The sequence below is a fragment of the Triturus cristatus genome, chromosome 9 (assembly GCF_964204655.1).
Source record: "Triturus cristatus chromosome 9, aTriCri1.1, whole genome shotgun sequence".
Taxonomy (NCBI): domain Eukaryota; kingdom Metazoa; phylum Chordata; class Amphibia; order Caudata; family Salamandridae; genus Triturus; species Triturus cristatus.
In genome coordinates, this window is record NC_140592.1 from 1,155,184,524 (window position 1) to 1,155,206,400 (window position 21,877).

Here is a 21,877-nt window from a genome sequence, read left to right on the forward strand (position 1 = left end):
GGCTGCTCGCCCACACTACCACAATTGGAGCACTTTGGGTTTGCATTGAGCCCTCTACACTTCTGGAGGAATCTCTGCACTCTGTGCGCAGTATAACCACCTTGTGGCATACCATATACAGAGCCAGCTTCCTACATTGGTGATGCAGCAGTGGGGTACAAGACTTTAAATTTGTTGTACCTTTTTGGTAAGTACTCCGGATACGCCATCAACTGGTCCAAATCTGTACTGTTTGTCCTTGGGGGTCCTGTCCCCCGACTCCCTCCGGAATGTGAGCTTGAGGTGGTTTCGGGTGGTTTTAGATACTTAGGGGTCTATGTTACACCGGATCCCCAACTCTTCTACGATAGGAACCTAGCTGTCTGGACAGGCTGCGTAAAGATGTTAAATACTAGAGATCCATGCCGTTTTCTCTGCTGGGTAGAGCCGCCCTGTTTAAAATGTGGACTCTTCCGAGATTTCTGTATATCCTCCATAACTGACCATATAGGGTCCCTGACTCCTATTTTAAAAGTATTGAAAGTGAGGTCCGAGTGTTATGGAACTGGGGAACGCCCTGTATAGCGCTGCAAAAACTTACTAAAGGATGGTATGATGGGGGGATAGCGCTTCCAGACCTATGACTCTACTACTGGGCCTCCCAACTAGTGGCTGTAAACCACTGGATGTACTGTTCTCCGGCGGACCCAGCGTATATGCTGGATAGATATCAGATGGGTAGAGCGGGCTGTCTAGGAGCTCTATACACGAGGGTCCGGAGGGGGAGGTACGTGGGCCCTACCACACAGACGATCGGAATTTGGCATCCGGTAACTAAACGCTTGGGATGGTCCGGGGTGTTGACTCAGGCCACCCCCCTATGGTCTACTAAAAAACTCGGGCTCCTGAGTCCTCAACCGGGCTTTAACAAGTGGGACACAATTGGAATCTCCACCATAGGTCATCTCATCAGGGAAGGGTAAAATCCTTACGTTTCGGAAACTACAACAGAAATACGAATTGTCCCCAAGAGAGGTTTTTTGATACTTGCAAATCCGTCATGCACTTATGACGGCACTCCCAGACCCCAGTAACATACCGGAATCGTCCCCCCTCGAGGATCGGCTGCTCTTCGAGCCTATTCCAGACAAAGCCATATCACTAACGTATCAAACTCTGTAACCACTTGCTAGACTCCTTCCAATCCCTACGGGATAGGTAGCAGGCTGACATTGGGCAAATTGAAGACATGGACTGGCAGATAGCACTGATGTCTCCTAGGGAGGCTGCCATTACCCTTCGCTTTCGATTAATTCAACAAAAAATTCTTCACAGCCGGACCCTGTGGTTGTAGGCAAATGGTTGTGTTCAGGTGTAACTGCACCTTCCGACTAACTTATTTAGGGGTTAAATGAACTTAAAGGGTTGCACAACTCACTAAGAATACATTGTTAATCCAACGCCAACATAAGGATGTACATAATAATGAGCTCTCCCTGGGTATCACCAGCACTGGAAGGGTACAGTGTAAAAGCACAAAGCACTGCGCTTTTTGGTGCCGAGGTTTGGGGCTCTACTGACACTGATCGACTGGCCACTGCTGAGAACCACTTTGCACGGAAGCTGGTTTCTGTACTGCCCAGCACCCCTCTCATTCCACTCTTCTTTGAAAAATAATTGCTGATTTGTCTTCTCTTAAGCTTCTTGTGTACTGGGTCTGTCTCCGGTTTACAGCCAAACTCCGTGATTTATAGAGATTCTCTTAGGGAGCTAATAAAAACCACTAATGCCATGCGAGTACCTTGGGTAAACTTAGTCTCCGACTGGTTTGATAGGTTGAAGTTGAAGAGATTATGGGACGACCCAATCTCCATTTGTAAAGCTGACCTTGACGATTTGAAATCCTGCTGTTGGACATACATTCATGAACAATATGTTAACTGGATATAAGGATTACCGGATAAGCAAGTATTTGGAGTTTTTCTATACGTTCTACCCATGCTTTGAGTCATTTTTGGATGCAGTCTCCCCGCCTCTAGCTGAAAATGTGCACGTCCGCTTTCGGCTAGGTACTCTCCTACTTAGATCATTTATTGGCCAATGGAAAAAAGAATTGGACTCGAGCCTGTGCCCAGCTTGCGGTCTGGATCTTGAGACAGGTGCATGTTATGTTCTTTTGCCTGGAGAACCGGGGGTCCTGTCGTAAGTGTATCCGACCAATCTGTTTGAATCTAGGGGTGTCTAAATATTTTGTGGCCCAGAGAATTTTGAAAAGCGATACTTCACTTTTAATTGCGTTTGCAGTTAGTAACATTTTGACTAACTGGTACAAAAGCAGCAAGCTTTTAACGTTAACCACTTTGTGACTACTGTTGTATACCATTAATATTTTGGTTCTTATGTACTGTATGTCTTACTCATGCAGCCCCTTTTAGAGCTAGAAATGTGCCATTTATTCCGCATATGTATTTACCTCTGACTCAAGTAGCGATGGCACTTTCTGAGCATGTCTCATTTTGCATAATACTTTTTAATTGATTTTATCATAATGATAGTTTTTATTTTGGGATACAAGTGTGTATTTATCATGAATTCCTTTGCTGTATAATAACCTTTTTATAAAGGAAAAAACAACGAACCTCTGGGCACTGCAAACTTTTTTTGTTGCTGATATGCATTTGCATCCTTTTTATGTATACGTTTCTGGATTACCGAAATAAAGTATTATTACAATATCCTAATCGGACAAAGGTGTCTCGGTGAGATCTAAAAAGCTTTAGTGAGTTTGACAGTGGTCAGAAGACAGCCCTGTGATTTCCCAACTAGGTATGTCAACTTCCCGATTTGAGAGGGTCGGGCACATCTGTTTAGATCTTGTGCAGTGAGGGTGAAGCTTGTTATGTTGAAAAGATTTATTCAGCGCAAACATTCACCCGGAGGTGTCAAAGTGCTCTGATCCTTCGGGAGAGATCACGGTGTGATGAATTATGGAAACAGCCATGTTTTAAGGTTCTTCCTATACTGAAGAAGATCTGGGATTATTCTAATGAAATGAAGTGTACGCCATTCCTTGGCTATGGATATGAAAAAACTCCGTCCTTCCCAGTTGGTTTTCCTGCATCTGTTTTGTTACAAGTTATTGAGATCCGGAAGAGTGTTGGCAACAATCCGGAATATACCACTTAAAGGAGTGCTTAAGGTAATCCGGGCCAACTCCATGCTTGGCTTTGTGGGCAAGGCAGGGAGCCTTAAACTTAACTCGCTGCCAGACAGGTAACCAATGCAAGTATTTGATGGCCGGAGCTGCTGATTGCAAGTTCGGTTCCTGGTAATCATTTTTGCGGCACCATTTTGCAGAACCTGCAACTTGTTTAGATGTTGTTGCTGCTGCATGTTGAGGTATAAGGCATTGTAACAAGCTATCTTAGAAAGAATAAGCACAGTGGTTACAATTTCTTTAGCCGATACTAGAATGGAGGGGGAGCTTTTTAAAAAAAAAAAAATCATTCTGAGGACATAAAAAGTAGGTGAAGTGATCGCATTAACCTGAGGTCCGAAGGTGAGTCTATTATCCATAATAACAGCAAGATTTCTAGCTTTGCATACTGGGGTAAGGAGACAACCAAGTTCTGCAGGCCAGCACTGAGATGACCACAAAGCGGTAGTATTTCTAATGATAACCTCTGTTTTAGCGGAGTTCAGTCTCAGGCAATTCAGCTTTATCCAGTTTCCTATGGCTGACATAGTTACAAAAATTTGAGGCCTCATGGCTGTTAGGGGAAGTCAGTGCCACCACGATTTGGGTGTCTTCTGCGTAGGATGTAAAGTCAAATCCAAAGGATCTAATAAGAAATGCCAGCGGTTTAAAGTAGACATTAAAAAGGGTTGGGCTGAGAGCAGAACCCTGTGGAACATTGCATGGCAGGATGAATGACTTGCATACAAAAGGGTCCAAAGCGACCTCCTGTGTTCAGTCTGACAAAAAGGAACCCAGCAGCTTCAGGGCCCTCCCCTCGATCCCGACAGCCTGAAGACTTTATAAGAGGAGCTTGTGGTCAACCGTGTCAAAGCTTGAGGAGCACCAGTGCTGCGTTTCTGCTACCATCCACTATGGACCTGATTTCTTCCGTAGTTATGTTAAGTACGGTCTCAGTACAGTGAAATCCGAATTGGGTAGTGTCCAATAGAGAGTGGTTGATCAAAAATGGTGTAATTTCTGAATGTAATGCCCCTTCTATTACCTTTGCAGGGAGCTGTAAACGGGAGATGTGCTGGTAGTTATTTGGATCATTTTGATCCAGATTGTTCTCTTTCAGTAGAGGCGGTATTGACGCCGTTTTCAAATTTTTGGGGAAAATACCTGACGCGAGCATGGAATTAAAAATGGCAGTGAGGCATATTGCTATGGTGTCAGCTACTTGTGTGACAACAGTAGGGGGGCATGGGTCATTTGGGGACCCTGATTTGATGGATCTAAGTAATGTCATCATAAGAGATGTACTGAGGGGCAAAATGAGAATTTGGGTTTGTTTATATCCATCTCATAAGCGGTAGTATTGAGACCAGCGGTGTTGAAATTATTAAAAAGATTTACCACTTTCTACAAAAAAGTCGGACAAATTATCACAGAAATATTGGCCATGGTTTGAGGTTGTGTTTTTGGGAGCGGACGTTAGGTTAGTGACCACCAAGATTTCTTTGGAAGAGTTATCCGAGGATAGTATCTTTTGTGTAAGTAGGTATCTTTCATTTGGTTAACATATCTTTGAATTTGTTCAGGCATAACTTGTATTTTTCTCTATCATCATTGTCTTAGATCTTCCTCAAGCTTATCTCCTACCTTCTGCAGGCTTGCTTTTAAAATCTGACGTTCTCTGAGAACCAAGAAGTGGAGTGTTTGTTTCTACTAGTTGTAGTAGTTTTGACAGGGATTGTTAGTTATGGCGGACTGTAACCAATTAGTATAATTGGCTCTATCAGCTTCAGGATCGTTGGTATTGTAGGACAGTGTAAAGCATTCATTATGTATGTTATTCCAGGCGTGGGGGACAATTCTATGTTTGAGAGGTGTATTGGGAGTAGGTAATGTTGTCAGATTTATGTGAAAATGAGCTGCATAGTAGTTTGACCAAGTTAAAGGAATAGAGTTAACAGAGTGAACAAAGGTCACCAAAGGATTACTAGTGAACAGCCCACCCAGGGTATGTCCTGAGTGGGTGGCACTGTTCCCCAGTTGAATCAGGCCAAAAGATTTAAGTGTATCAATTAAAGTTTTGGTGTTATAATCCTCTAATGTATCTAAGTGGAAGTTAAAATCGCCTTAGTGAACTCATTGTTTGTTAATCCTATTTCAAGAAATGAGTTGATATTATATAAGAAATGTTTCCTGGGACTAGGCGGGCGATAAATTAGTCCGCTCTGGAAAGAATGTTTAGCAGAGTTGGATCGAAAAGGCAAAGGCTTTGCAATCTTCCACTATAGCTTGTTTAATGACTGCTGGCAGCGTATGTCTTATAACTAAAGCAATTCCTCCTCCTAGTTTTAGTAGTCTATCTATATGATGGAGAGCAAAACTAGGAGGGATAGCTGCCAGAATTTCGTGTCCCGATGACTGGTCAGCCCAGGTTTCCGTAGCCTAAGTACAGAAAACAACCTTGAACGTGAATAGCCTAAACAACTTTTGTGATCTGGGAGCCTGCCTGTGCGCACAAAGCACAAGCTAGACAAGATTGCATGAGGGCATGTCAAAGTAAATAGTAAAAACTTCATAAAACCTCTCCATGTACAACATAATGTACATTTGAGCACCACTATATATAGCACTACACTCTAAGAAAGAAGTACATTTCACACCTCTCTCTCGCTCATGCTTTCAAATGCACATCCCACATGTTCTGTTCCTGGCAGGGCCGTAAGAAGCGAACACCTAGCTAGCCTTAACAATATCTGTTAAGGCTAGCATGGAGTCTCCCATTTTGTCCCTACTGGACGAGGTAATTGAGTCCACCCATCTGAACACACAGATAACTGGAGACTTTAATACCTCCTTTGAACCCTCTTCGTACATCAATCAGATAACAGACTCGGAGGATTAACTGTGGAATAGTACCCTTCTGACAGGGAAACCACGGTGTAATATTTCTGCCACCACTCTTAAATTAGCTTCTATGACAGTTGCTAGAGGCTTAAGAGCATCCAATGTACCTAGAGTTTGCTGGTGGTGCTGTATTTGTGCTTACATTAATCTTGCCCTCTGCTGCCCCTGCAACCCGAACGCTGTATTTGTAAGTTGTTCACTTACCTGTAAAATCAAATTGTTTTCCTCTATAGGATATCATTGCAAAAACTGAAAACTGAATTAAGTGTCCACTTTTGAACTTAAAAACAATTTCTATTTAAAAACATACTTGCCTTTTTGCGAAGATGTTGGTCTTAAAATTTAATCTTCAGTAAAGCTTATTTTTATAAAATTGGCATGTATCTCATTTTTGGAGTGGGGGTCCTTAAAGGTCATTGTGTGCCCAACAAACCTCTTACACTCTGTGTTTGGCCTAAGGCTGCTCGCCCACACTACCACAATTGGAGCACTTTGGGTTTGCATTGAGCCCTCTACACTTCTGGAGGAATCTCTGCACTCTGTGCGCAGTATAACCACCTTGTGGCATACCATATACAGAGCCAGCTTCCTACATTGGTGATGCAGCAGTGGGGTACAAGACTTTAAATTTGTTGTACCTTTTTGGTAAGTACTCCGGATACGCCATCAACTGGTCCAAATCTGTACTGTTTGTCCTTGGGGGTCCTGTCCCCCGACTCCCTCCGGAATGTGAGCTTGAGGTGGTTTCGGGTGGTTTTAGATACTTAGGGGTCTATGTTACACCGGATCCCCAACTCTTCTACGATAGGAACCTAGCTGTCTGGACAGGCTGCGTAAAGATGTTAAATACTAGAGATCCATGCCGTTTTCTCTGCTGGGTAGAGCCGCCCTGTTTAAAATGTGGACTCTTCCGAGATTTCTGTATATCCTCCATAACTGACCATATAGGGTCCCTGACTCCTATTTTAAAAGTATTGAAAGTGAGGTCCGAGTGTTATGGAACTGGGGAACGCCCTGTATAGCGCTGCAAAAACTTACTAAAGGATGGTATGATGGGGGGATAGCGCTTCCAGACCTATGACTCTACTACTGGGCCTCCCAACTAGTGGCTGTAAACCACTGGATGTACTGTTCTCCGGCGGACCCAGCGTATATGCTGGATAGATATCAGATGGGTAGAGCGGGCTGTCTAGGAGCTCTATACACGAGGGTCCGGAGGGGGAGGTACGTGGGCCCTACCACACAGACGATCGGAATTTGGCATCCGGTAACTAAACGCTTGGGATGGTCCGGGGTGTTGACTCAGGCCACCCCCCTATGGTCTACTAAAAAACTCGGGCTCCTGAGTCCTCAACCGGGCTTTAACAAGTGGGACACAATTGGAATCTCCACCATAGGTCATCTCATCAGGGAAGGGTAAAATCCTTACGTTTCGGAAACTACAACAGAAATACGAATTGTCCCCAAGAGAGGTTTTTTGATACTTGCAAATCCGTCATGCACTTATGACGGCACTCCCAGACCCCAGTAACATACCGGAATCGTCCCCCCTCGAGGATCGGCTGCTCTTCGAGCCTATTCCAGACAAAGCCATATCACTAACGTATCAAACTCTGTAACCACTTGCTAGACTCCTTCCAATCCCTACGGGATAGGTAGCAGGCTGACATTGGGCAAATTGAAGACATGGACTGGCAGATAGCACTGATGTCTCCTAGGGAGGCTGCCATTACCCTTCGCTTTCGATTAATTCAACAAAAAATTCTTCACAGCCGGACCCTGTGGTTGTAGGCAAATGGTTGTGTTCAGGTGTAACTGCACCTTCCGACTAACTTATTTAGGGGTTAAATGAACTTAAAGGGTTGCACAACTCACTAAGAATACATTGTTAATCCAACGCCAACATAAGGATGTACATAATAATGAGCTCTCCCTGGGTATCACCAGCACTGGAAGGGTACAGTGTAAAAGCACAAAGCACTGCGCTTTTTGGTGCCGAGGTTTGGGGCTCTACTGACACTGATCGACTGGCCACTGCTGAGAACCACTTTGCACGGAAGCTGGTTTCTGTACTGCCCAGCACCCCTCTCATTCCACTCTTCTTTGAAAAATAATTGCTGATTTGTCTTCTCTTAAGCTTCTTGTGTACTGGGTCTGTCTCCGGTTTACAGCCAAACTCCGTGATTTATAGAGATTCTCTTAGGGAGCTAATAAAAACCACTAATGCCATGCGAGTACCTTGGGTAAACTTAGTCTCCGACTGGTTTGATAGGTTGAAGTTGAAGAGATTATGGGACGACCCAATCTCCATTTGTAAAGCTGACCTTGACGATTTGAAATCCTGCTGTTGGACATACATTCATGAACAATATGTTAACTGGATATAAGGATTACCGGATAAGCAAGTATTTGGAGTTTTTCTATACGTTCTACCCATGCTTTGAGTCATTTTTGGATGCAGTCTCCCCGCCTCTAGCTGAAAATGTGCACGTCCGCTTTCGGCTAGGTACTCTCCTACTTAGATCATTTATTGGCCAATGGAAAAAAGAATTGGACTCGAGCCTGTGCCCAGCTTGCGGTCTGGATCTTGAGACAGGTGCATGTTATGTTCTTTTGCCTGGAGAACCGGGGGTCCTGTCGTAAGTGGATCCGACCAATCTGTTTGAATCTAGGGGTGTCTAAATATTTTGTGGCCCAGAGAATTTTGAAAAGCGATACTTCACTTTTAATTGCGTTTGCAGTTAGTAACATTTTGACTAACTGGTACAAAAGCAGCAAGCTTTTAACGTTAACCACTTTGTGACTACTGTTGTATACCATTAATATTTTGGTTCTTATGTACTGTATGTCTTACTCATGCAGCCCCTTTTAGAGCTAGAAATGTGCCATTTATTCCGCATATGTATTTACCTCTGACTCAAGTAGCGATGGCACTTTCTGAGCATGTCTCATTTTGCATAATACTTTTTAATTGATTTTATCATAATGATAGTTTTTATTTTGGGATACAAGTGTGTATTTATCATGAATTCCTTTGCTGTATAATAACCTTTTTATAAAGGAAAAAACAACGAACCTCTGGGCACTGCAAACTTTTTTTGTTGCTGATATGCATTTGCATCCTTTTTATGTATACGTTTCTGGATTACCGAAATAAAGTATTATTACAATATCCTAATCGGACAAAGGTGTCTCGGTGAGATCTAAAAAGCTTTAGTGAGTTTGACAGTGGTCAGAAGACAGCCCTGTGATTTCCCAACTAGGTATGTCAACTTCCCGATTTGAGAGGGTCGGGCACATCTGTTTAGATCTTGTGCAGTGAGGGTGAAGCTTGTTATGTTGAAAAGATTTATTCAGCGCAAACATTCACCCGGAGGTGTCAAAGTGCTCTGATCCTTCGGGAGAGATCACGGTGTGATGAATTATGGAAACAGCCATGTTTTAAGGTTCTTCCTATACTGAAGAAGATCTGGGATTATTCTAATGAAATGAAGTGTACGCCATTCCTTGGCTATGGATATGAAAAAACTCCGTCCTTCCCAGTTGGTTTTCCTGCATCTGTTTTGTTACAAGTTATTGAGATCCGGAAGAGTGTTGGCAACAATCCGGAATATACCACTTAAAGGAGTGCTTAAGGTAATCCGGGCCAACTCCATGCTTGGCTTTGTGGGCAAGGCAGGGAGCCTTAAACTTAACTCGCTGCCAGACAGGTAACCAATGCAAGTATTTGATGGCCGGAGCTGCTGATTGCAAGTTCGGTTCCTGGTAATCATTTTTGCGGCACCATTTTGCAGAACCTGCAACTTGTTTAGATGTTGTTGCTGCTGCATGTTGAGGTATAAGGCATTGTAACAAGCTATCTTAGAAAGAATAAGCACAGTGGTTACAATTTCTTTAGCCGATACTAGAATGGAGGGGGAGCTTTTTTTAAAAAAAAAAATCATTCTGAGGACATAAAAAGTAGGTGAAGTGATCGCATTAACCTGAGGTCCGAAGGTGAGTCTATTATCCATAATAACAGCAAGATTTCTAGCTTTGCATACTGGGGTAAGGAGACAACCAAGTTCTGCAGGCCAGCACTGAGATGACCACAAAGCGGTAGTATTTCTAATGATAACCTCTGTTTTAGCGGAGTTCAGTCTCAGGCAATTCAGCTTTATCCAGTTTCCTATGGCTGACATAGTTACAAAAATTTGAGGCCTCATGGCTGTTAGGGGAAGTCAGTGCCACCACGATTTGGGTGTCTTCTGCGTAGGATGTAAAGTCAAATCCAAAGGATCTAATAAGAAATGCCAGCGGTTTAAAGTAGACATTAAAAAGGGTTGGGCTGAGAGCAGAACCCTGTGGAACATTGCATGGCAGGATGAATGACTTGCATACAAAAGGGTCCAAAGCGACCTCCTGTGTTCAGTCTGACAAAAAGGAACCCAGCAGCTTCAGGGCCCTCCCCTCGATCCCGACAGCCTGAAGACTTTATAAGAGGAGCTTGTGGTCAACCGTGTCAAAGCTTGAGGAGCACCAGTGCTGCGTTTCTGCTACCATCCACTATGGACCTGATTTCTTCCGTAGTTATGTTAAGTACGGTCTCAGTACAGTGAAATCCGAATTGGGTAGTGTCCAATAGAGAGTGGTTGATCAAAAATGGTGTAATTTCTGAATGTAATGCCCCTTCTATTACCTTTGCAGGGAGCTGTAAACGGGAGATGTGCTGGTAGTTATTTGGATCATTTTGATCCAGATTGTTCTCTTTCAGTAGAGGCGGTATTGACGCCGTTTTCAAATTTTTGGGGAAAATACCTGACGCGAGCATGGAATTAAAAATGGCAGTGAGGCATATTGCTATGGTGTCAGCTACTTGTGTGACAACAGTAGGGGGGCATGGGTCATTTGGGGACCCTGATTTGATGGATCTAAGTAATGTCATCATAAGAGATGTACTGAGGGGCAAAATGAGAATTTGGGTTTGTTTATATCCATCTCATAAGCGGTAGTATTGAGACCAGCGGTGTTGAAATTATTAAAAAGATTTACCACTTTCTACAAAAAAGTCGGACAAATTATCACAGAAATATTGGCCATGGTTTGAGGTTGTGTTTTTGGGAGCGGACGTTAGGTTAGTGACCACCAAGATTTCTTTGGAAGAGTTATCCGAGGATAGTATCTTTTGTGTAAGTAGGTATCTTTCATTTGGTTAACATATCTTTGAATTTGTTCAGGCATAACTTGTATTTTTCTCTATCATCATTGTCTTAGATCTTCCTCAAGCTTATCTCCTACCTTCTGCAGGCTTGCTTTTAAAATCTGACGTTCTCTGAGAACCAAGAAGTGGAGTGTTTGTTTCTACTAGTTGTAGTAGTTTTGACAGGGATTGTTAGTTATGGCGGACTGTAACCAATTAGTATAATTGGCTCTATCAGCTTCAGGATCGTTGGTATTGTAGGACAGTGTAAAGCATTCATTATGTATGTTATTCCAGGCGTGGGGGACAATTCTATGTTTGAGAGGTGTATTGGGAGTAGGTAATGTTGTCAGATTTATGTGAAAATGAGCTGCATAGTAGTTTGACCAAGTTAAAGGAATAGAGTTAACAGAGTGAACAAAGGTCACCAAAGGATTACTAGTGAACAGCCCACCCAGGGTATGTCCTGAGTGGGTGGCACTGTTCCCCAGTTGAATCAGGCCAAAAGATTTAAGTGTATCAATTAAAGTTTTGGTGTTATAATCCTCTAATGTATCTAAGTGGAAGTTAAAATCGCCTTAGTGAACTCATTGTTTGTTAATCCTATTTCAAGAAATGAGTTGATATTATATAAGAAATGTTTCCTGGGACTAGGCGGGCGATAAATTAGTCCGCTCTGGAAAGAATGTTTAGCAGAGTTGGATCGAAAAGGCAAAGGCTTTGCAATCTTCCACTATAGCTTGTTTAATGACTGCTGGCAGCGTATGTCTTATAACTAAAGCAATTCCTCCTCCTAGTTTTAGTAGTCTATCTATATGATGGAGAGCAAAACTAGGAGGGATAGCTGCCAGAATTTCGTGTCCCGATGACTGGTCAGCCCAGGTTTCCGTAGCCTAAGTACAGAAAACAACCTTGAACGTGAATAGCCTAAACAACTTTTGTGATCTGGGAGCCTGCCTGTGCGCACAAAGCACAAGCTAGACAAGATTGCATGAGGGCATGTCAAAGTAAATAGTAAAAACTTCATAAAACCTCTCCATGTACAACATAATGTACATTTGAGCACCACTATATATAGCACTACACTCTAAGAAAGAAGTACATTTCACACCTCTCTCTCGCTCATGCTTTCAAATGCACATCCCACATGTTCTGTTCCTGGCAGGGCCGTAAGAAGCGAACACGTCTCACCCCCCCCCCCCCCCCCCCCCCCCCCCCCCTCCCCCCTGAAACTACAAGGAGACTTGAAAGAAATCTTCTAGGAAAAAGGCACATGCAGGAAACCTGCTGTTGTACATTCAAAACGTGGAAGTAAATTAAGACAATGGTAGTCAAAGGTCATCACGTGGTCCCAATACACGAGTGCTTCTAGCACTACATTAAGCGTACATTTGATAAATTTAAAGGGGTTTGACCTGGAACTATTATTTAAAGGACTGCCCTGTTTGCTGCAGCCGGTGTTTAACCACGTTAATAGTATCACCACAGTATGTACATTTAAGAATGTTATCATTGGTACCCATAGAAGGATCTAGGCATAAGCATTCATGAGCCTTACCTTTTTGTATTTAGTTTCAAAAGCTGACAGCTTGAGTAGGTTAAAGGCAAGTACACCTTGGAGAATAAAATGGTCGAGGGGCTGGCGCTGAGGGCGGTCAGAGTATCGACAGGCGTAAGTGGACTTGCCTTTGGGGTGCCCACACTGTAACTGCTATTAAATGGTGATCGTGGGTGGTGGGCATGGCCCAGAAAGTGCGTCCTGTAGAGCGCGAAAGTAGACAGAAAAGCAGGACGGATGGAAATAAAAACTAACCGGGGTCCAGCTAACCCAGTTACCCCTCCTCAGGCTCCCCATGAAGGGATAGCTTACTGGAAACCGAACTCTAATTAAAATAAAGGGGTTAAAAGGAACACATGAGTATTAAAACATGGTGAAATACTCTTCAAAGATGGTGCTCCTTGAGTGCAGGAGCCAGTCGCCTTCTGTTTTGAAAGCACCGATGTGCCGAACTCCACGAAATTAAAATGTGGGCGGATTATAAATATATATATATATACACACACACCCCTCCCCCTACCTCTGCCAGGAGCAGCACGGATGCGCTGTAAGGGCCATTAAATGGTGGTGGGTGTGGCCCAGAAAGCATGCGCTATAGAGCACAAAAGTAGACAGAAAAACAGGATGACTGGAGATCAAACCTAACCGTGGTCCAGCTACCCCAGTTACCCCTCCCTAGGCTCCCCTGGGCAGGATAGCTTACTGGAAACCGAACTCTAATTAAAATATTGGTGTTAAAAAGAACACATAAAAGTATCAGAACAGGGTAAAATACCCTTCAAAGTTGGTGCCCGTTAAGTGCAGGAGCCAGGCACCTCCTGTTTGAAGGCACTGATACAAGGAAATCAAAATGCGGGCTTGTCAATCCCTCCCTGGAGTAAAAAGGAACAAATCAGGGTTTCTCACTTTTCTTTGACAAATTGGGGTCATCGAGAGTAGAGAGATCTGAGTCAGACAACCCTGCAAGAGAAACTGCAGGGAGTTATTTGTAAATGATTGAACCTTCTGCCATGCCCCTAAACAGTATTTTATAAGCTGCATATAAGGCTTATGTATCAGAATTATTGAAATAATGGTAATGTGAGCTGTGATTGTGCAAAATTAAACAAATATTGGAAAAACCCAAAGCATTTTACATTACACATTCCTACTTCCTGTAATACATTGGCCTAATTTCTACCTACACTAATAATTATCAGACTTGTGGTTATTGTATTGGCTGAACAATCCCTAATCTCAACTACTTTATGCGAAGCCATGTGACCCAAACAGTAGACCGCTGTTGGGTCGAGCAATTTGTCTCGTCTTCCCCTCTCAAATTTAAAGTCTCTCGACATCCTTCTCTCCAATGATGTCCTGTGGGGAAGGGGTGCGGGTGTGGAGCCTCTGCACTGTAGCTTACAGACAATGTCCCTATCGGAGATTCATTCAAAAGGCAAGCAACTGAAACCAGTTTTGCTTCCTTCCAAGATTGTTTCGTATTAGCCCATTTAGCCTTCCAATGCTAATCACTCTCTGGACAGCCCAATGAAGGATTCCTCTCTGCTTATTTTTGTGTTAGCGCAGTCCTCAAACTGCTACTAAAATAGTATGGTGATCTCGCACACTCTCCTACCAGAATGTTAGCTCCAAGTTTTACTTAAGAGTTATTGCCTCATGTTTAGCGCATAGCTGGCCTGATATGTATGTGACATATTTATTATCAGGAAAGTCCTGCCACGTTCGTCACTATATGAGGAACAGTAAGGCTGTGTTTAGCACTGGTCGTTTTACCAAGGTACTACGAGATGGCACTAATATTTTCTATCTTGACAATCTGGACATTTAAGGATGTGGTGTCTTAGTGGTCAGCGATGGAGGAACTGCAGCATGAGCTCTAGCAACAGAAAGAGGGGAATCGAGAACAGAATTTCAGGGACTTCAGCAACATGGACTACATCTGATACAGTGCACAGGAATAGAGGCAACCGAGCTGCCAGAGTATCCCCACAGCGGAAGAATAAACAATCTTTTTCTTTTTGTCATATGATTTTGCGTTATCACTTCTGGAGCAAAACCCTCAGTCTTGTGACCATACAGATTAAATGGTTTTGTATATTTAGACTAAGGTAGAAAACACCATTTCAAAAGATGTTATAAGGGTTTCTCAAAGTTAGCGGAGCCTAAAATCCATTGAAGAAAGCAATCTACCAAGCCCAAAAAGAATGAATGCTTGAGGAGAAACTGGCTTAACAAGGTAACATAGGAATGGCTTGACAAGTGGATCTCCTGCGGGGCTGTTGTGAGCCAGATATCGATACCATGGGTAAACAGAGGTGTAGAATTTCTCTAGAAAGTGTGCCCACATTTTGATATAAATTCCATGGGCAGGTGGATGGAATTAAGCTTGCATTGTTTTGCAGAAACCGATGCAATCATCAAGTCCTCAACTACATTAATAGTGCAGAATGCAGAACAATAATCAACACAAACTATATCTCAGGACAAAATACATGAGAGCATGGCAGTTTGGTTTGATTCAACAGGAAACATTAAAAAGAAAGCGCCATTAATGGCTTGCAAGTCTTGCAGAAAATGTTATGTCTTTACCAAGCTTTATGATGGGCAAAATAGGGGTAACAAAGCAGCTGCTTCCACCTCAGGGTAAAGCGGGCAATGGAGTGTGTGTTGCTGTTTCCTCATTGAGTGTAAACTAATCTTAATAGAATCAGCAGTGAAATTACAGCCTACATTTCGAGCATGCTAAGACCACGAAGGGACTTATGCTAACTTACCCGGTATAAAACACTGAGGCCTATTTACAATGATACTGGTATCGGGGGAGAAAACATTCAGTTTAATTTGGCATACCCAAAATTCCACTTTCATTTTCAAGACACCAGAACTAGTAGAACACCCAGTACTATTCAGGATAGACAAAAGATCTCTCCTCATCAGATTTGCTGGGGAGGTGGGGCTTTGAAGAAAAGTATGTTGGTCTTTGATGGGACCCAAAGAAATGGAAAGAGGAACATGTGTGCTAACTGCATCACTCATTTTTCCTGAGCGATGAACAGGTTGGAACTCTTAAGGTTTTTGAGGCAGATCAATTATTGGCAGTATCGTTAAGGCAGGCAGAGGTTATTCCACTTGGGGCACATTTTATGTACGGCCCTTTATGGTCTCACTATTAAATTTGTGTATAAGCAGTCAACTTCCCTTGTGTTGTCCTAAATAGGAGGCAAGGCAACCTGTTTGGAAGAGGGGAGGAGGAAAGTTAGGCTGTTTATACAGCGAATGGGTGCCCTGTGATAGTGCCCTTTGATTGGTTCAGGCAATTTTGTTTCTAATGTTCCATCTGACCACAATTGAAATGGAAGCTGTTATCGGGTGAAGCAAACTCTCCTACCTGGTCTTCCTCATCCTTTTACTCCCTCTCTCCCTCCCTCTTAACGCTTGTTGGAAAATTGCATTGGCAAGTGCCTTACTTTTGGTTTGGTAGAATCTTTTCTTTCTTGAACTGCTACACAATGACTAGCCACAGAACCCAGTTCAGCTAGGCTCTTGCTTTGCTAACCCAAAGAGAGTTTGTAGCTGTTCGTCTACTTTCGGTAACAACCCTTGTACAAACCGCAACACACTGCCTCTTTAGGAGTTTCAATAGCATTCATAATATTGAAAAGACAGTGAAGCAACTGTTACTTTTCAGTTATCTATTTTAGTAGAGCGGAGTTCATTTCTGTAACTCTAGCAGTTGTCAAGGATAACTTGTTTCCTGTTGCAACCAGTTGGCCTTGTTGACCACCAAGGCCTAGACTTCTACAGTCATAACGACATGCAAACCCAGTTAAGATTGTAATTTTTGTCTACAGAATTGGAGTCCACATTCTGGGCCCTGAACCCTTTGATCAGCAGTCTGTCTAGCCTGTCTCATACTAACCTGTGTAATGGTCTCACTATGCACCCGACTGCTTTGTAGACTGTATATCGAAATGGTGAGGTAAATATGAGACTATGCTAAAAAGGATAGTTGGGTTTGGCATGTTGGCCTTTTGTCTAGTGCCACACTGCCAGTTGTGCTGACACTTGCTCAGTTCACCAAGTTTGTTGCAGTCTCTACCTGCGCTGCCCTGGAATCCCACCGCTGTTGGTGCTCCATCCACAGATATTGCCCCTGGTGCTCACCAGTCTTCTCAGCCGGATTGTGATCTATATAGATTCTCCTCTCTGTATTCTGGACTTCACTAGAAATCTGGGCAAAGAGAATCCGAGGAAACTGAAGTGATGGATTCTTAGTAATTACTTTAGTGTCTCAGTTTCGCTTGGCTTTAAAGAATATGCCTCGTAAGAAATTCTTTCCTGCTCTTTAGGCTTCCTCATGCTGGTTCATGAAAACCAACCACTGTTCTGATGGTGTTTGTTTATGATATCTTTCAGCTTTCAATTTAAGATTATTTAGACGTTCAACATCACCGCAATCTCAACCCACAAAGAGAGGTAACAAAGTGAACCTGTGCTTGCAAATGGGCCCTCTTTCAATCTATTTTCCTGTCTATTTATTTTTAAATATAGATAAAACCCGGATTTGTGTTGCTTTTTGAGTGATTGTAAAGGCTGTCAATTGCTACTGCCAGTCCAATAGAAATGCAGATTGACAGGTAAGGGAGTCAAAAAAGAGAGTTTCCTAATGAGGCTTAAACAGCTGTAGATATACACTTGGTTAAATAAATGTAGAAAATACTAGATCGGCTTAATTTTTTCACAAAACCCAAAATAAAGATGGATAAATACAGATAAAATCATTATATAAATATTGATAAATGCAGATGGAAATGTCAAAAAAATAAATACCATTCCCTCCACTCCTTCAATCCTACCTACTCCACCTCTTTTCTTCAGACCCCCTGCATATTCAGTGAATACAAAGCAGTTTCACATTCCAAAATGTGTAAATCTGACCTCATTGGCACGTCAAGTAAAAGGACGTCCTGCCCGAGCAGTATGGGTTTGTCTCTTGGCGGTCTGGTCAAGCTTCATTTACCCACCACTCATTGGTCAAGTCCTTGCAATTCTCAGCCAGCACCCAAATATCTGTTGTTAAAACAAAAAAAGTTCCCTTTTGGATTGTTTGTAAAGTGTTTATTGCAAAAATGAGTGGTGTGTGAATCACTTGGTGCACTCGCAAGAGGATCCCTGTGCACCATCAAATGGAGACGAGCTTCTTCAGTGAAGTCAAAATGCTCATTTATTGTGTATTTCAGACGTTTGCTAGTATTAATCACATGACCAAATTCTCACAAAGAATACAAGGTAGCTAGAAGAGGACCTTTACAAGTAATAATATAACCATATTTGGCTATGCTAACTCATTTGTCTTTAATGCTATTGAGTGTCTTGCATAGTTAGTATGAGTAAACCAGCATTTGCACTGCAATATGTCTCGCGTTGCTGAAAGTTTGAGCTATTGGCGTTGCTAATAATAATACAGCATGAATAGCACAAACTGCTTTGTAATGCAATAGCAATTGCATTACTGAAAGTTTGAGCTATTGATGTTGCAAATAATAGCAACGCCAATAGTTCAAACTTTCAGCAATGCGAGACCTATTGTATTGCAAATGCTTGTTTCAAGGAGTGATTTCAGTAAGGCTAATCCAATTGCTCTGCAGCTGTATCATTTCCCAACTATGCGATGACTATAAGAATGAGATTCCCTGTCCTCTCTTGAATTAAAAATATCCGAAGATGTGGTGGTGTCAGCATAGTTCTTTGTAAACATTTTCTGAACTCAAAACCCTGTTTCCCAGTTTCTTGACTGTAGGAAACCCACTGGTTCTATTTGCCCCATTTTCACTCTCAAATGGTATTATTTAATTTGCATCCCTTCACTGTACTTTGGTATCTGTCAAAAAGGATGCAGCAACATTCGAAATACAAAACGTGTTTTGACAGTAGCCCATAAATTCTGTGGCCAACACGATACATTGACAAATTGCTTATATTAAAAAAATTAAAAGCTAAAAATGGGAGTGCCACTAAACTTAGCAGGCAGAGGGCTGGTTGAGGTCTGCTGCACAGTGCGCTGCTGACTCTGCAGGGACATCTTGTGCTTATTCTATAAACCGAATGAGCTGAAAAACAAATGGTTGCTGCTCCTGGAGAGTGAGGCGGAGTTACATTTTGTTCTTTTTCTTCATTATGATTATAATTGTGTTTGGAAATACAACACTTATTACATTTTGGGCCTTGTGGTAAGGTGGCATGATTCCAATCCTAAAGTAAACAAATGCACATATTTTTCTGCGAGAGAGATGAGAGTTCTGTAACAGATATGGCCCTTTTCTGGCACAACAATAAACAAAGCAATCCATAAAGAGCTGCTTTGCTCAGGTTCTTCCAATACTGTAGTGCAGGAGAGATATTTAGAGGTGCCACCGGTTGTGGAGCTAATGAAGGAAGGAGGGGAGCCACCTGAAATGAAGCTGTGGAGGATTTGATGTCTCCATTCTCACAATCCTGTATGAAATATCTGCATACCCACAATCCTGTACGAAAGTACAAGCCCACATTGTATTCCTCACAGGAATTGAATATTGTGATTCTTTCTAACTCTAGGTTTTTGGATCACCATTAAAGGTCCTAGTAAGCATTAAGTGAAAGTAAACTAAAACCAGCGGTCTCATAAAATAGCTCCGGGTCACCGTGCCCACTCGATGCCACAGAGCTCCTTAACCAAATGTAGTCTATCTCTGAGGAGGACTTAAGGCAACCCATCTTTTATAGAATGGCGCTTGGTGTGACAAATGTTAATGGAGATCCACAGCCTCCTATACATTCATCGTAAAGAAGCACCAAAGACGCGGAGTGAACAAAACAAGCGATACGTCTGGAATATCCCCACAGCTTCCTATGTGTGCGCCATAGATGGAAATGTCAACAAGCGCCAAAGACACGCAGAAAACAAAGACATGCAATGGGGCAGGAGGCGGCAGTAACACAACTGTGGCATTAAGAGACAGTGGGAGGAAGAATGCTATATTTAAATATAAGCAGTGAAGGCAATAAAGCTGAACACAGACAAACAGTAACCGCGCAGGAAACAAAGAAAACAATAGTTGCCTCCCCCCGCCCCATCACCCCAAAGTACAGATAAAGAACCATAGTGTAATGAGACAGTACTAAGTCCCTGATCTGTGGGAGGAACAGAAGAGAGAAAGGAGGGACAGAAGCTGGACTGACCACTAGCAAGCAAGGATTTTTAAAGGACACCGACGTAGACAAATGAAAAGCAATGGCAAGAAAGGGAATGGACTTGAAGTCCACAGACTGATTACAGCAGGTCTCGAAGAGACCGCGCATACACAGTCTAGTTCGACCTAAAAACATGGAATTGTGGCAGTGCTGGTGTAGCTGACCATTGCCGGGAGCCTGAGGGCACTGCAGGAACTTCGATTTAGCTTTCTAGTTGTGTCGTGAGGCCCTGCACCCTCATGAGCAGCAGCAGGTTGGTAAGCTGCGAGTGCAAGTGAAGGAGGCATGTGACTACTAACTCAGAGGGATATCTGCCTCGTCTTCGGTGCGGCGAGGAGACTGAGGCAAAGAAAATTGTGTCTACAAGACAAGGGTCGGATGGTGTTCTGGACTAAGATGGAGGAGAAAACCATCCAGAGGAGCCCGAGCCAGCTACAGCGTCATTGATCAAGGCAGCGTTGACCCTAGAGACTGCTGAATCGACCGGAGAGCTGGGGGAGCTGTCCTAAGGAGCTGGTGCTGCTCCCAACCACCTGGGGAAAGGCCAGAAGGACTAGGCAGTTGCAGCTCTTCAAAAGAGTCACAGCTTTACGCAAGTGACCCGGGAGAGGGCGCATACAGTAGCTTGGTGGTTAGTAGCATGGGCATACTTGGGCATCGGATATCTGCCCAATGTTTTAGGAGCACTTTTATTTAGGTTTCGTTTGGCACATTCATTGTTTGGTTTTAATCACCATATTTGTTTAATCCCTCACCGGTGAGAGGGAGTGGTGTTAAGGGGTGTGCAAGTTTTATGTACTTGGTGAACGCGTGTCACTGAAACGCTGGGGAGGGTGTTGCAAAGCCCATTCTTGTCACGAAGGATTGTTACGTGTGGTTGCTCTGGTTACATCTTGGACAGGGGATCCTTTCGGGCAGATAAACTCACTACGTGTTATTGGTGACAGGCTGTTTTATCATTGTGACCCGATATTCAAAGCCTCCAACTTCTGTGTAGTCCAACCACTAGGGGAGTCGCAAGGAGAAGATCCCAGGAAGGCCTAAGATCATGGAGAGAGAACTTTAGATGAGCCGTTGGGTGTGTATAGCTTAGCGGCTCCATTTGATGACATCTATCAATAAAAATCATACATAAATCAACCAGCTGGTGTGGGTTGTGTCTTACCTTCCTGTAACAGGCAGTCAGGCGTACTATAGTCCAGCATTTAGTCTTTTTTAATTGTATACCTCCTAGTTCAACATCCACATAAAACAGGTACTTAGACTTAAAACATCCAACACCCTTCTTTTTGCCAAATTTACTGCAGTTTGTTGATGCTTTGATCTTTAGGACCGAGTACATTTCCTTGTGCAGGGAGTTTTATTTATTTTATCCTATGGGGTCATGGGTGTGCTTGCCAATTTGTTTTGCAACTTCACATTCAGATTTTTAAAAAAAAATATATTGTCTTTATTGAGATTTAAAAAAAATATATATATACAGAAACAGCAGTCTGTACCACATGTCATGAACAATATATTAGTAATTAATCTGGATGTTTTGATTCCTTGTGAGATTTAATAATGTTATATTTGTTGGAGATAACAGCATTGCAAAGTTTCAAAAGTTGTTTAATTGGCTTTATTTTTCAGTTGAAAGGATCCCTTGTTGAAGCCTATTGTAGAGCACAGTTTCTAAAAGGACGGATGGAAGAACTGGGTATTGAGACTATGCACTGTGGATTGAGCACTCAGGAAATGGGTTAGTATATTTACTCTTTACCATTTTGCATCTGTGTACATTTAAAGATATCTACCTTTTTGTGTTTTTGGCTTGAGGCATTTGTGATGTGTG

At 42.7% G+C, this 21,877-nt stretch overlaps 1 protein-coding gene across 2 annotated transcripts in view; it reads left to right on the top strand.

The window, feature by feature from the left end:
- OIP5 (Opa interacting protein 5) overlaps positions 1-21,877 on the top strand; it is a 110,697-nt gene that overhangs the window by 29,650 nt on the left and 59,170 nt on the right. For both annotated transcript variants that reach the window (XM_085628079.1, XM_085628080.1), the window contains exon 5: positions 21,676-21,784. In XM_085628079.1, the coding sequence (XP_085484205.1) occupies positions 21,676-21,784 (109 nt within the window). The remainder of the gene's footprint in view (positions 1-21,675; positions 21,785-21,877) is intronic.